This window comes from Hemicordylus capensis, chromosome 4 (genome assembly GCF_027244095.1).
Source record: "Hemicordylus capensis ecotype Gifberg chromosome 4, rHemCap1.1.pri, whole genome shotgun sequence".
NCBI lineage: Eukaryota > Metazoa > Chordata > Lepidosauria > Squamata > Cordylidae > Hemicordylus > Hemicordylus capensis.
This window is the reverse complement of record NC_069660.1, coordinates 321,152,548-321,167,354: the sequence shown is the minus strand read 5'-3', so window position 1 is coordinate 321,167,354 and position 14,807 is coordinate 321,152,548. Positions and strand designations below refer to the sequence as shown.

The 14,807-nt window shown below is 47.7% G+C and overlaps 1 protein-coding gene across 4 annotated transcripts in view; it reads left to right on the top strand.

The window, feature by feature from the left end:
• Positions 1-14,807, top strand: part of WDR97 (WD repeat domain 97) — a 102,988-nt gene that overhangs the window by 78,089 nt on the left and 10,092 nt on the right. For all 4 annotated transcript variants that reach the window (XM_053249137.1, XM_053249136.1, XM_053249135.1 and 1 more), the window contains exons 25-27: positions 4,021-4,180; positions 8,943-9,014; positions 11,304-11,378. In XM_053249137.1, coding sequence (XP_053105112.1) covers positions 4,021-4,180; positions 8,943-9,014; positions 11,304-11,378 — 307 coding nt within the window. The remainder of the gene's footprint in view (positions 1-4,020; positions 4,181-8,942; positions 9,015-11,303; positions 11,379-14,807) is intronic.

The following is a 14,807-nucleotide window of genomic DNA, read 5'->3' as shown; positions in this document are numbered from 1 at the left end:
GCGAGGGAGGTATAGCCTATCTACATCACTGCGGGGGTGCAGAGCATGATTGATGGTCATTATTTTCCTGGTCTTACAATCTAGCATCTCTAGCTCTGCCTGGGTCCAGTCTATTATTCCTGCAGTGTATCTGATAACAGGTATAGCCCAGGTGTTGATGGCTTGTATGGTGTTCCCGCCATTGAGTTTGGACTTGAGGATTTTTCTATCTCTCCTGATGTATTCACTTCCAATTTTTCTTTTAACTTCAGTGTGTGCGATGTTATCAGCCTGGAGAATGCCCAAGTATTTGTAAGGTTCTTTCTCTTCCAGGTTCTTGATCTTGCTTCCATTGGGCAGTTCTATTCCTTCTGTTTTTATTATTTTTCCTCTTTTCATTATTAATGCAGCACACTTGTCTAGTCCAAACTCCATTGCTATTTCGCTACTGAATATACGGACAGTGTTTAGCAGTGATTCGATTTCTGACTGGGACTTTCCATACAACTTCAGATCGTCCATGTACAGCAGATGGTTGATTTTACTTGATGTTTTAGATGTTTGGTATCCGAGGCCTGTTTTGTTTAGTATTTGTGAAAGTGGGGTCATGGTGATTACAAACAACAGAGGGGATAGTGAGTCCGCTTGGAAAATGCCTCTTCTAATGCTAACCTGTCCAAGTGCCTCACCATTGATTGTTAACTGTGTACTCCACATGCTCATTGCTTTTTAAATAAATATCTGAATGTTTTTGCTGACACCAGTTGTTTCTAAACATTTTAGTATCCATGTGTGAGGCAATGAATCAAAGGCTTTCTTGTAGTCAAATCCATGCAACACTTAGATTTGTTTTTCTTCTCTTGCAGTTTTCTAAAATCATTTTGTTAATCAGCAGCTGATCTTTTGTGCCTCTGTTGTTCGGGCAATTTCCTTTCTGTTCAACTGGAAGCTGTTTGTCAGTTAAAAAGTGTTGCATCACTTCATCTGCTATTATTCCAGTTAATAATTTGAACATGGTTGGTAGGCAGGTTATCGGTCTATAATTACTTGGAACTGCACCTTTTGTTGGGTCTTTCATGATGAGATGAGTTTTCCCAGTTGTTAGCCATTGTTCAATATCACCGCCTTGCAAAATGTGATTGAACTGTTTTGATAGTTGTTTATGAAGGCTTGTTAGGTGTTTAAGCCAAAAGCCATGCAGTTCATCGTCGCCTGGCGCAGTCCAATTTTTAATTTTCTTTGCTCTTTCACTTATTAATTCTGGTGTTATTATTCGATCTTGCATTTGTTGGTTACATTTTTGACCTCTTTCATCCAGCTTGCTTTTTTATTATAATCTATAGGATTGTCCCATAATTTCCCCCAGAATTGCACTGTTTCTTCTTTATTTGGCGTTTATACGTTTCTTGCAGTTTCTCCTTCTATGCTTTGGTAGAAATGTCTCTGATTCGACTGGAATTGGAGATTCTGCCTGTGTTGTGTAATTCTGGCTTCGTATCTGCTAATCTTCTTTGACACTGCTGTTATTTGCTGCTTTATTATTTCCAGGACTTCTCTAATTTTCCTTGAATCTAGGTGGTATTTTTGGATCAGATACTGTTTGTTGTTTTCATTCTTCAGCTTCTTGTCTTTCATATCTTTCAGTTTACTAGCATCTGATCTAAGCCTGGCGATTTTATTTTCTAATCTAATCTTCCATTTAGGTGATGTACTGCTTTCTTTTTTTACAGGTCCACTGATCTTATATCCGAGCTCTTGTGTTGTTATTGTTGCTGCACTGTACATTAGTTGGTTTGTTTCTTGCAAATTATTGGTTGTTATTTCTGCAAGTGCAGCATTGACATCTTTTAATGCCTGAGCAAGTTGTTTTTTGGCAACTGTTTTTAGAGCTGGAAGTCGAACCCTGGTGGTTGTTTGGTTCATGTGCTCCGTTATTTTTTGCTTTAGTTCTTGTTGCTTTTCTGTTAAATGGCATTTGGGTTTTTGAGGTGAAGGCAAAGGGAAGGTTGCCTGGTTTTGATTTTGAAACAGTTCAGCAACAGTGGCATCCTCGATTTCCAACACCTCCTCCACCTGCGCCTGAGCAACTTCTTCAATTGGTGATAATTGAATTTACTATTTTTTTTAAATTATTATTATTATTATTATTATTATTATTATTCATATTTTTATACCACCTGATATGTATAGCTCTAGGTGGTTAAAATATTAAGCTAGAATATAAAAACACAGATCTAATTAAAAGATTGAAAAACAAGCACAATATAACTATAAAAAATAATTCAAAGCAGCAGCAATAGAAACAATCACTTAAAAAGCCTGGGTAAAAAGCCAAGGTTTCACTCACTTTCTAAAAACTGTGATGGGGAGTGAGGAGCGGCTTCCCACTGGGAGAGCATGCCAGAGTCTGGGGGCAACAACTGAGAAGGCCCTGCCCCTTCAGAGCTTGAGGGCCCCACCCAGGATGAAAGCGGGGTGTGTAGGGCTCCGTGAAGTGGTGGCTCTCTTATGCTGAGCGGGGGCCGGGGGGGGGGCAGGGGACAAGGCTCTCTACACCTCTCAAGCAGCACTTGGCCAGTGGCTTTCCTACTTTCTTTTTTGTTGCTGAAAGGCAGTATGTATGTTTTAGTAATTACTACATTAACATTCTGTCCCATATAGCAACTCTTTAAAATAGTCAAATAATCTGTTCTGTGTCAGTAGCTTTTTAAAAATTGTCTCTAGCATCTACTACTGAGTGTGCGTGTATGTATGTGTCCATTCTGAAGAATGACAGACATCCAGCCTTTTTAAATATTTACCACTTACAAGAATCATACTTGCAAAAGATGCTTTTGTAGTAAGAGCATATGTACATGTGCAGGTCGTCATGTGGACAAGGCCTCAAGGAGCCCCCTCTAAAGCCTTGATCGGGCCCTGCTGATACCTAGACAGCCCTTGGAATCTGTGAGGAGGCCATTCACACCATCAAAAACTGTGTTCTACCCGGGTCTGAGAGCCGTGTGTGCTCCCAATTTTCAGTTGTATGGAAGCAAGGTGGGAGGATAAGCTACCCAGGTTTTCCTCCTACCTTGCTTCCACACAACTGAACATTGGGAGTGCACACAGCTCCCAAACCCAGGAAGAACACAGTTTTTGATGGTGTGAATGGCCTCTGTGAATTTGTCTAGTCCTCGTGCCAGCCATCCAACCCCAGGCTGCACAGCTTTGGCCTTCCTGCAGAGGTTGAACTACAACTTCCATCCCATCCTTGACTCTTGGCCACTGTGGCTGCGGAAGATGGGAGCTGGAGGAGGGTCAGCATTATACAGCCCTGATCTAACCTGTGCTAAAGTGGGGTGTGTCCTTTTTTTGATGGACTTGAATGTAAGCAAGGACATCATGCTTTTAAATTGGCCTGTGTGGTGACAGATTTAGTGTTAAATTCTGGTTATGCTGTATCAATGCTGGTCTATAATTGTTAATACGTTGGTTGGGTTGTACCTCATGTTATTCCTGTTTAGCGCAGACCCATTGAAATAAGAGTGCTTGAATTACAGTGCAGCCCTATGCCTGTGCAATTCTATTCCCCACCCCCAGGAGTATCAGTCGCTCAGTGGCAAAGCACTTGCTGTATTAGAGAAGCCCCCCCCCCCCTTTCCCAGGAGTCCAGGAAAGACTCCTCTCTGCTGGAGGGGAACCCTGGAGGGCTGCTGCCTGCCAGTGTAGAAAAGGTTGACCCGTGGTCTGGCAGAGGAGAAGAGCGCGGCTTCCTGTGGCCTCTGCTGACAACAAAGGCAGCCCATCTCCCCCTTCCCCAGACACAGAGCGCCTCTGCTTCTCGCACCCCCTGGAGCTGGGAGCCCCCGGCCACCTGCCCCTCCCTTGTCTTTCCCCCTCGGCAGCTGTGAGGATGAGCCACTTTCTGCTTTGACAGAGACATCCACCCACCTGGCTTGGGAAGCCTGCTTCAGTGGCGTGAGAGGGGGCTGCCTCTGTGCCCTTGCCGAAGCCCAGCCCAAGCCTGCTGCTGACCCCCTCCTCTGTCTCCTCTGACTGCAGGGCAGCCATCAGGATCCTGATAAGGGACATCGGCATCCAGGATCCTCACAACCATTTCTGCCAGGAGATGGAGTCCTGGCGGGTAGAGGCCGACCTCCCCAAAGAAGCCGTCCGGGAGGTCTGCAGCCAGTGGCTGGAAGGGGCCCTGCGGGAGCTCCAGGTGCCCGATCCCCTCCTCCTCTTTCCTCCTCCTCCTCCCCCTCCTCTCAGTCTCACCCTCCCTTCCTCTGGCCAGGGCTGGGGGCAGCTACACCAAGCTGGGCCCCACACCATAGGAGCCAAATGCTGCAAGCCGATGGTGAAATGGCAGGATGTGAATATGCTTTGTTTTCCATCTCAGCAGTGAGCCAGAAAGGGACAGGGTCAGTTCTCTGATGGGCAGACACTGGCAGAGCAGTCAGGCAGCTGGCTTCATTCAGAGGGTCGCATTGCAGAAGAACACAATGGACCCTTCTCTGTTTTTCTGCCACCACTTTATATCCATTTAAGTCAGATTTCAGGTTAGGGGTTAGGCATAGCTGCCACTGAGCTAGGAGAGGTGACCATGGCTGTTCTCCTTCAGTGGTGGAGGTGACCCACGAGCGGGTTAATCCTCCTCCTTGCTTCAGAGGCGGAGCTATGCAAATGATGTGCTTAGTGTCCTTCAGTGGGAGGACACCCCACTCCAGTTCCAGTCTTGACTGCTTCAAGGCAGCAGAACTTCCACAGAGCTCCTACACTGTGGATTTTTTGTTTCTGCAAAACCAGCAGCAGGACTCAATATTAGTTTACGTGACCATTTATCTGACCTTAACAAGGGAAACTCTGCTCTATGGCCTATGAAGGGAGATGCCAGCTCTGGCTGCCCAAAAGAGCAGGGCTCCTGGCCTAACGTCTGGCAAGGAGGGCAAGCATCCCAGACCAGGGAGCACCCTCCTTCCAGCAGGCAGCAGCAGTGCAGAGGGAGAAGCCAGCTGTGGCCTCAAAGAAAAAGCCACCTCTGGTGGGTCGGAGTGTGGCTCTCTGGACCCCCAAGGTGCTGCCACACACATGGAGGAATGTCAAGGAAATCTCCCCAAAATGTGTCCATGCTGTGGTCATATTTATTATGTATACAACACCATTGGCATCCTTTACCCAGAAGAGAAAGCTCCTATAGGTTTACAACCTAACATCAACGAAAGGGACACAGCTGTGTGGAAGAGGAGGAAGTGAATCTTCATTCTCTTCAGTGTGGATGGAAGCTATCCAGACCCACCCCAGGGCTTTCTCACTGCTGCAGTTCAGTAAAGAATGGAGGGTCTCTTTAACTCACTTAACTACAGCCCCTCCCCTAAAAGATACAGCCTCCAGGAAATTTTTCCCACAGGGCTTTTAAAGCCCTTTAACTCACATCTCCTCCGGAATGGAGGCCAGATTTACCCTGAAGTTCCTGTGAGTTATCGGAGAGCACTTCACACACAATTCGGGTTTTTCACTGCATATTAGAGTGTAGCCTGATTTATATCTGGGGTAAAAAAAAATCCATTATTTGCATCAGGTTTTGGGGACAACTTTGAGTTTGCAGTAAAGCCTCCCAGTAAACCCGCAGTAAACCCTGCTGTGTGTAAAGGTCCCTGGGCAGGCTTTGCCTGAAACTGAACTCCAGGCCTCTTTATATTCCAAATGAGGGTCATCACCAATGCTCCCTCTAACAGGGATTCCCAGATGTTGTTCACTACAACTCCCAGCATCCCCGGGTGCAATGGCCATTGGTTGTGGACTATGAGAGTTGTAGTCCACAACATCTGGGAATTCCTGTTGGAGGGAACACGGATCATAACACTAGATCAGCAAGGCAGCAATCATCACATTAAAATATAAAAAACTGGCTGACCTGGAGCAGAGCATCTTGGGCCCTAGTTCTCCCTGCCTTTCCCCATCTTCATTTCGTGAATCATATCTCCCCCCGCCTCCCCCAGCCCCAGTTCATTCTCCCTTGGCGGCCAGCCTGGCCACTGCTTCTCCTCCCCACTTGGTGGCCTGGCTGCCACTTCTTCTCGCTGCCTGCTCAGCTGTCCCCGTCACTGATTGGCAGGTGCTCGTGAACTCTCGCGAGAGCTGCCACGCATGGGATTAGGGACAGGTATGCTTTAGAGAACTATAGATAAAGACAGCCCCAAATCAGTTTTGTTTGTTTGTTTGTCTATTCGATTTCTATACCACCTTTCCAAAAATGGCTCAGGGCAGTTTAGTTCAAAAGCATCTGAGGAGAAGACCTTCTCTTTCATCTTCTCAGAGGGTTTTTTGCAGAGAGGGTGGGTGGGTTAATATAACCATGTGTTGACAACTTACAGAAATAATAGACTCTGTAGGGATCTGCCAGTTATATTTGGACTCAGTTGCATTCTGTCCTGGGCAGGCGTGTGGGGGTGGCTCCTGCCACTGACGGGAGGCCAGACACCAAGTCTCATGTCTAGCCCTGGTGCCACTGACGCAGATGGGAAGAGTCGCCCCTCAGGGATAGCCTCCTCCCGCTGAAGAGGACGGACATTCCTCATCCATCCAACATTTCTTTTTGGCTGGGTTTTCTTAGAGTGCTTCCAGATGGAGGAGTTTTTTGTGGGAGCTGCCCTGACCTACGGCAAAGCACTGATTTCTTACAGGGGTCCTTTGTGGGCATCCACTCCTAAGCAGCTCTTGTGGCGGCTCTTCCTGCCCGCCTGGGAGTGGACATTTTGCAGGCCGTGTTCTCTCCCTTTGCTGGCTGCAGGTCCTCCATCAGTCACCCCTCCCCTGAGGTGCTGTTCTTTTAAAAAAAAAAAATACTGCCAAATATTGCGCTCCTGGTACATCGAACTTCCAGAGATATGCCCTCACATCCTTCCATTCTTCCATACTTCTATTGCACTGGAGTTCCAGAGACACTCCTGAATATGCCTTTCATATTCTAGATGTTTGATACATTGATGCTCAAGTAAATAAGTTTTCTGCACATTTCCACCAAGTCATGGAAAAGGCTGACTCACTGCTGAATTCAGGGGTGCGGGGGGCATGTTTCCTGGTGTTGAGACAAACCTTCAGGATTATTTATTTATTTATTTAATGCATTTATATGCCGCCCAAAATGCAAGTTCTCTGGGTGGTTTACAGGACAATAAAAACAGCCAATAAAAGATTAAAACATTAACAATTAAAATTAAAAAGTTAAAACTATTAACACAATTAAAACAGTATCTAATTAAAAGCCTAGGTGAACAAATGCGTCTTGACTGCCCTTTTAAAAGTTGTAAGAGATGGGGAGGCTCTTTCAGCAAGAAATGTGTTCCAAAGCCTTCAGGGCAGCAATGGAGAAGGCCCGTCCCTGAGTAGCCACCAGACGAGCAGGTGGCAACTGTAGACGAACCTCTCCAGATGATTTCAATGGGTGGTGTGGTTCATAGCGAAGAAGACGTTCTCTTAAATACCGAGGGCCCAAGCTGTTTAGGGCTTTATAGGTTGTAACCAAAACCTTGTACTTTGCCTGGAAACTTACCAGCAGCCAGTGTAGATGTTTTAAGATAGGAGTAACATGGTCTCTCCGAAATGACCCAGAGTCCAATCTGGCCGCTGCATTCTGGACCAACTGCAGTTTCTGGACTACGTACAAAGGCAGCCCCACATAGAGCGCACTGCAGTAGTCAAGTCTGGAGGTGACCAGCAGATGTACTACTGTTCTGAGGTCATTTATCTCAAGAAATGGACGCAGCTGGCGTATCAGCCGAAGCTGATAAAAGGCCCCTCTGGCCACTGCCTCAAACTGGGACACCAGGGAGAGTTTTGTGTCCAGAAGCACCCCCAGACTGTGTACCTGTTCCTTCTGGGGAAGTGTGACCCCATCCAGAACAGGCCAATCAAAATCATCTCCCGAGTTCCGACCTCCCATAATAAGTACCTCCATCTTATCTGGATTCAGTCTATTTGTTATTTCTCATCCAGCCCATCACAGCCTCTAGGCAGACATTTAGCGAGGTTATGCCTTCTCCTGATGATGTTGACATGGAGAAATAGATTTGGGTGTCATCAGCATACTGATAACACTCTGCACCAAATCCCCTGACGATCTCTCCCAGTGGTTTCATGAAGATGTTAAACAACATCGGAGACAATACGGAGCCCTGAGGGACACCATACCGAAGTTCAGTGGAACCACTGCAGGGCAGTGCCTCCTACTCCCAACCCCCTCAGACGCTCCAGAAGGATACTATGGTTGATAGTACCACGAGACCAGCTCTCCTCTCCTCTGCTGATCAGTTTGGCTGATCAGTTTCATTCCCCTCCAAATCAGGGATGTAGCACTGTTGCTGTTCCGTGAGCTTGCAAAACTGGAGGGATGGTGTTGCACTAGATCAGTCTAATGCACAAATGCTAATTTTTTTTAAAACCAAACACCACTTGGGCTAACCATGGATGACCACAAAACAGGACTGTGCCTGCTAAGAGCCAGAACTGAAGGTGGCACTTATCCATCAGAACTAGTCCTCCCATGCATCATCACCCACACTTCCTGAGTTGGTGCTAGGAACCGCCCACCCAAGAACTTCTCCCCACTATTGTTTAAGATAGAACATAAGAGCAGCCCTGCTGGGTCAGGCCCAAGGAAGCCTCTCTAGCCCAGCCTCCTGTTTCCCACAGCGGCCCACCAGATGCCTCTGGGAAGCCCACAGGCAAGAAGTATGTGCATGCTCTCACGCCTGCTGCTGTGGCTCCCCTGCAACTCGGAGGCTCCTGTGGTCATATCAGTGCAAAGGATGGGGAGCAGTAGCTGTGGAGCGGCACCGGAAGTGCTAGCAGCTGCAGAAGCGCCATCCCCACAGGCAGCTGGGACCCCAGTGCCCTCTCTGGCCATCGGCAGTCCCAGCCAGCAGAGCTTCACTGCCACCAACAAGGATGCGGCTCTGACTGACACATGGTTTGTCTTCCAGGAACACAGAAGAAGCATTCTGGAGCAGGAGCTGCAGCTTAAAATGGAACAGTCCTTGGAGATCTACCTGAAGGTAAGGCCCTGGCTAGGGAGAGCCCAGGCCACCAGTGGACGGGGGCGGGGCTGTTTCTTGAAGGAAGGCCTACCCTGGCTCCCACAGTTTAGGCCCTTTCCCCCGAGGGGTTTCCACACTTCTGAAGCCACTAACTCACCTAGATGATTTGACTTCATTTAAGACCCTCCTTGGTTGTCAACATTCCAGGCAGTTAAAAAACCCCAATGAAGTTATTATAAACAAATAGTTCAGAAAAGAATTCATCTGCCTGCTCGCCATGCAGCTGCCATCTTGGATCAGGGTACATGGTGCCATCACAAACCACGCTTTTCAGCTGTGTCCCTGCATAAAGGTCAAGGGTGCAGTCGAGTCGGTGTTGATTCCGGGCGCCCACAGAGCCTTTGGCAGAATACAGGAGGGGTTTCCCATGGCCATCTCTCATGCAGTACGAGATGATGCCTTCTTTCAGCATCTTCCTAGATCGCTGCTGCCCAATAGAGGTGTTTCCCACAGTCTGGGAAACATACCAGCGGGAATTCGAACCGGCAGCCTCTGGCTTGATAATCAAGTCATTTCCCTGCTGCACCATTAGGTGGATGACGTGTCCCTATCTGGTTAACTGATAATGAAATATATTATCAATGCAATTGGAAATTACACACAAACATGATACAATGTAGGTGATCTTTTAGATAGTAATACAAACTTAAGTACTTTCTTACTTAAGTATTAAGTATTAAGCAGTACTTAAGTATTAACAAAATATTGCTAGGTTCTTTTAGAAAGTGTATTTGTCTTTTAGCTAAATGAGAGCCACCGAAGGTGGAAAGGGCTATTAAGATCTGCTGCTTCTTGGAAAGATAACAGGTGTAAGTGCTGAGAAAGGTTTTGGATTATTTAGATTATTAGTATTAATTTTGGCTTCAAAAATATTGTATTGGTAGTTTAGATTAGTACATTTTATTTTTAAGAGTCCACAATTTGAAAGTACCACCTATCTGAAGACTGAGAGAGACTTTGTCAATCTATTGAGTAAAACTTCAAGACTACTTGCTCCCTTTGGATTTAAGGAGGACCCTGGAATGTACTTATAATTTACAAAATGGGAGGCTGGATTATTGATTGTACTTCATTGACTGAGGAAGATTTTGAAACTTGATCTTAGTGCTAAAATTTTACATTGTTCAATTTATTATATAGGAACACAGGGCTGCCATATACTGAGTCAGACCATTGGTCTATCTAGCTCAGTATTGTCTTCACAGACTGGCAGCGGCTTCTCCCAGGTTGCAGGCAGGAATCTCTCTCAGCCCTATTTTGGAGAAGCCAGGGAGGGAACTTGAAACCTTCTGCTCTTACCAGAGCGGCTCCATCCCCTAAGAGGAATATCTTCCAGTGCTCATACTTCTACTCTCCCATTCATATGCAGCCAGGGCAGACCCTGCTTAGCTATGGGGACAAATCATGCTTGCTACCACAAGACCAGCTCTCCTCTCCAAAATCTCAGCTTTTTGTTTGTATTACAATATAAGTGATCTTTTAGATAGTATCATATTTGTGTGTAATTTCCTATTCCATTGATAATATAATTTATTGCATTATCAGGTACTTATTGTGTGTTCAAGATTGTATCTTGTTTTTGGTACCTAAAGGGAAAGTGTGCTGTCAAGTCGATTTCAACTCCTGGTGCCCACAGGGCCCTTTGGTTTTCTTTGGTAGAATACAGGAGTGGTTTACCATTGCTTCCTCCCACGCAGTATGAGATGATGCCTTTCAGCATCTTCCTAGTTCGCTGCTGCCCAATGAAGGTGTTTCCCACAGTCTGGGAAACATACCAGCAGGGATTTGAAGTGGCAACCTCTGACTTGCTGGCCAAGTCATTTCCTCGCTGCCTACTCCCCTTCTTATCTCTGGTGTCCCTATGTGGCACAACATCTGTACCAAATTTTGTGCAAATCGGTGCAGGCATTGCAAAGTTGTTGTGGGCGGGTTGTTGTGGGGGACACACACATGGACGGATGCACGGTCAGCAAGGCTATCTCACGAGGGAACTCTCCATTTGGAAAGTAGGCTAATAAATACATCCTTTAATGATGTACAGGTTTAAAAAGCCAATGTTTTTGAAATTCATCAAAAGCCTCTCTAAATGCAAGAGCTTTGTAAACCGAGTTGAGAAATCCTTTTGGGTTGAAAAGCAGAATATAAAGAGAAGTAGAGGTAGTGGAAGTGGGAGCTGGTCTTGCAGCCCTTTCTGCATCACTGCAAAGCTGGGTTCTGACTGGTGTGTGCTGATCCTCTTTGACCCAGGAACTGCGAGCCCAAGCTGAGGACCAGCAAGGTCAGACAGAGGAGAAGGGAGACTCCACCGAGAGCTACCCAGAGGTAAGGCCAGCAGAGGAATCCCAGGAGGAAGCCAGCCGTGTGGGGCTCTTCCCTTCAGAGGGCCAGGACAGAATTCCAGGACTCTCTTTTCTTCCCCCACCCCCACCCCAGAATCATAGGCTGTGTTTCAGGCTTGCTCCAAGCAGACAGGAGGTCGTGAGATTTTTGGGCTTGCTTCTGTCGCCACAGGGCGCCAGTCACCAGTTCCGTTCCTGTCTTGCGGGAGACAGCAACTCTGGGCAGAGAGCTCCGCGTTTTTTGCTGCTCACAGATAAGAGGCCCATTTCCTCCTTCACCTTTCTTCCTGGCTTTCTACTCCCCCTCCCCACCTTCCCTTCTCAGATGGTGCGAGGGTGGGAAGGGAGCCCTACTAATTCGGACTCTGACTGAAATATTCCAAATTCTTTTTAAAGTTTTCCATTTGGCTGATCGGCAGATTCCAAAGCAGTTAGTTTTTCTTTCTCCCCATTGGGCTAATTATATCCTTTTCCATGGATCTTTCCCACATGGGGGACATACCTCAGGGCTCCATCTCTGAGGGCCCCCCATCTGAGGCCAGGGGCAAATTACAACAAAAATGCCCCCCAGAGCTCCAGCTCCAGCCCAGATCGGCTTCTCCTTCAGAGCCTCCCCCTGCCCCGTCTACCATGGCAGGGATGCAAACATTGGACCCCGTGCCAGGCAAGAAAGTCCTGGAAAAGGGGGGGGAACTCCTCAAAGATCAACCGAAGCCAAGAAGAAGCCCGCATTGCCGCCTTCTCTGAGGCTTAGTGAGCAGTCGCTAGTGCAGGCGGTTTGCGCACAGCAGCCTCCCTGGCACCTATCTCCTACTCCCAAGGAGACCAGGGAGATGCCATGGGGAAATGCCAACATCGGAGGTGCTAACCCTGCTTCGCTGCTCCACTCGAGCTGACCCTACTGCTCCCTAGCGAGCCTCCGCCTTCCACTCCCCACTGGCCAACCTCCACTCCAGCCTCCGCTACAGCCCGAGAATCCTACTTAGGTGCTCCTAAGCGTCCACCTACCAACCCTCCAGTTCTGCCTGTGGGGCCCAATCCTACCATGCCCCTAGGCATAGCGGAATGGCTCAAGGACTTCCTCATTAAACAGTCCCATACAATTGCCCTTCCCAATCTCCCTGCCAACCCACAGCTTCCCTGGCTTCCACAACCTGCCCCCCCATCCCAGCCTCCCATTCCCCCTACTCCCCCAGGAGAAACAGAAAGTTGGGATGCTATCGCTTCAGGGGAAAGGGGCAGGTTCATTCCCAGTCAAAGGGTAGCCTGACAAAAGAGGTGAGACTCATGCTCTCCGTCACCTGATTCTTGGCCAATATCTTCCAAACGGCCCTCTCAGCCTCCTCCTACGGAGGCACTTAAATCTCCTCCTCTGGGCCGCTCGGTCCCTGCTGTGCCCATAATGCCCATCCAGCCTCCACACCCTGCAGCTCCTGTGGCACTTAGGCCATCGTCCTCTTCTTCCTCTGAACATGGGTCTGATCCAGTCACTCCAGGGAAAGAGGAAGGCGAGCTTTCCAAGGAAGACACTCCTCAACAGACTTCTATCTCCCCCCGCCTTTTTCTACCCACAGATTTTGAGGTTCTTCTGGCCAAAGCCAAGCAAACCATCAAATATCAATACCACAATTGATGCCACTCAGGACCCCTCCCCCTTAGATCAGGAGATATTCCCTGTTTCCCCTGACCCCAAGCTGGGTCTCCCCTCCCTCCCATTGAAAAATGTAATGATGGCAGAGTGGAAGGCCCCAGTGTCCTCCCAGTCTGTAGGGGCCTGTCCTAGAAAGGTTTACACTCTCCCACAGGAGATCCAGTCTCTGATTGCTTTTCCTTCAGTAGACACTCCAGTAGCACAACTGGTTTCAAACTTGGTGCTTAACACGGAAGGCCAGGGGCAGCTCAAGGCAACAGAAAACAAAAAATGTGACAGCCTCCTCAAGAAAGTTCATGAGGCATCCACTACCAACATAGGAGCAACAACTGCCAATTCAATTTTCGCGTGGGCCTCCATCCTCTGGGTGAAAGAACTCGTCCAACTGGTCCCACCAGAGAACATCAAATTTTGCCAAGGCATTAACAAGATGGCAAAGGCGGCAGCATTCATGGGCAACTCCAGTCTGGACTGTATTCAGCAAGCATCCAGAGCAATGGACTCTGGTGTAGCAGTTCGGAGATGTTTGTGGTTGAAAAACTGGTCCATGGATATAAAATCCAGGCTCGCACTTGCATCCTCCCCATTCTTGGGAATGAAGTTATTCGGGGTGTCACTTGAACCCATCCTCTTATGCTGAGACACGCAATAAGAAGGCCCTGCCCTCCTCCCACGGAGACACAAGGCAACCTTTTCACTCTTCTTCCCAATCCTTTCATTACCCAAGATGGACCTTTGGAGTGTCCTCAAGCCAGTCCAGGGACTTTCGCAACTCCTCATTCAAGCCCCAGGGCAGACCACAATGAAGACAGTGAAACAGGGCCCCCACCCATCCTCAGAACAAAAAACCAATCAACTCTACCAATCAACCCTCCAGAAAACAATGACTCAACTTCAGTTGGGGGCAGACTCCTCCTATTCGCCCCAGCCTGGAACTTTATTACTCAATACCAATGGGTCTTGACACTGTACAGTGTCAGAAGGATACACCATTGATTTCTCCTCTTCCCCCACTCATCATTACATCGTTACCCCCAAATCATGGAAACCTCAGGAACACCTCAATTTGTCGGAAGCAGTTCTTCACCTCCTCCTCAAATCCAGACAATGGAACTAGTTCCACCAACTGACACATGCTCAGGCATCTACTCTACTCTTCTTGTTCCCCAAGGAGAACAGATCCTGGAGAGCGGTTCCAGTTCTAAAATGCCTGAACAGATCTATCAAAAAGATAAAATTCAGGATGGAATTTCTCCGAACCATCAAGGTGGCAGTCTGACGCAATGTCTTCCTGGCGTTTATAGATTGTTCAGAAGCTTACCTACACATACTTATATACCCAAGCCACAGGAAATTCCTTTGCTTCTGCTATGATGGCCAGCATTACCAATACCACACTCTCCCATTTGGGCTGTCATCCGCCCCATGGGTCTTTACAAAGATCCTGACCACATTGGTGGCTCACCTCTGCCTCTCCAGGATTCACCTACCATACATCCCTTCCTGGACGATGTCCTGATTCGTTCTCCTTCTCTACCAAAGGCCCAGCAGGACCTCCGGTGTACTGTCCAATGCCTCAGTCGTCATGGCTTCCTGATCAATGAGGCGAAGAGTCAACTGCAGCCTGCCCATTCTATTCAACACCTTGGCATCATTCTCAACACCTCACAGGCCTCAGTCTCTCTTTTTACCCCTCAGAGAAGAGATAAACTCGAGTCTCTAATCTGACCACTTCTTCACCGCTCCTCAGCAGACCTGATG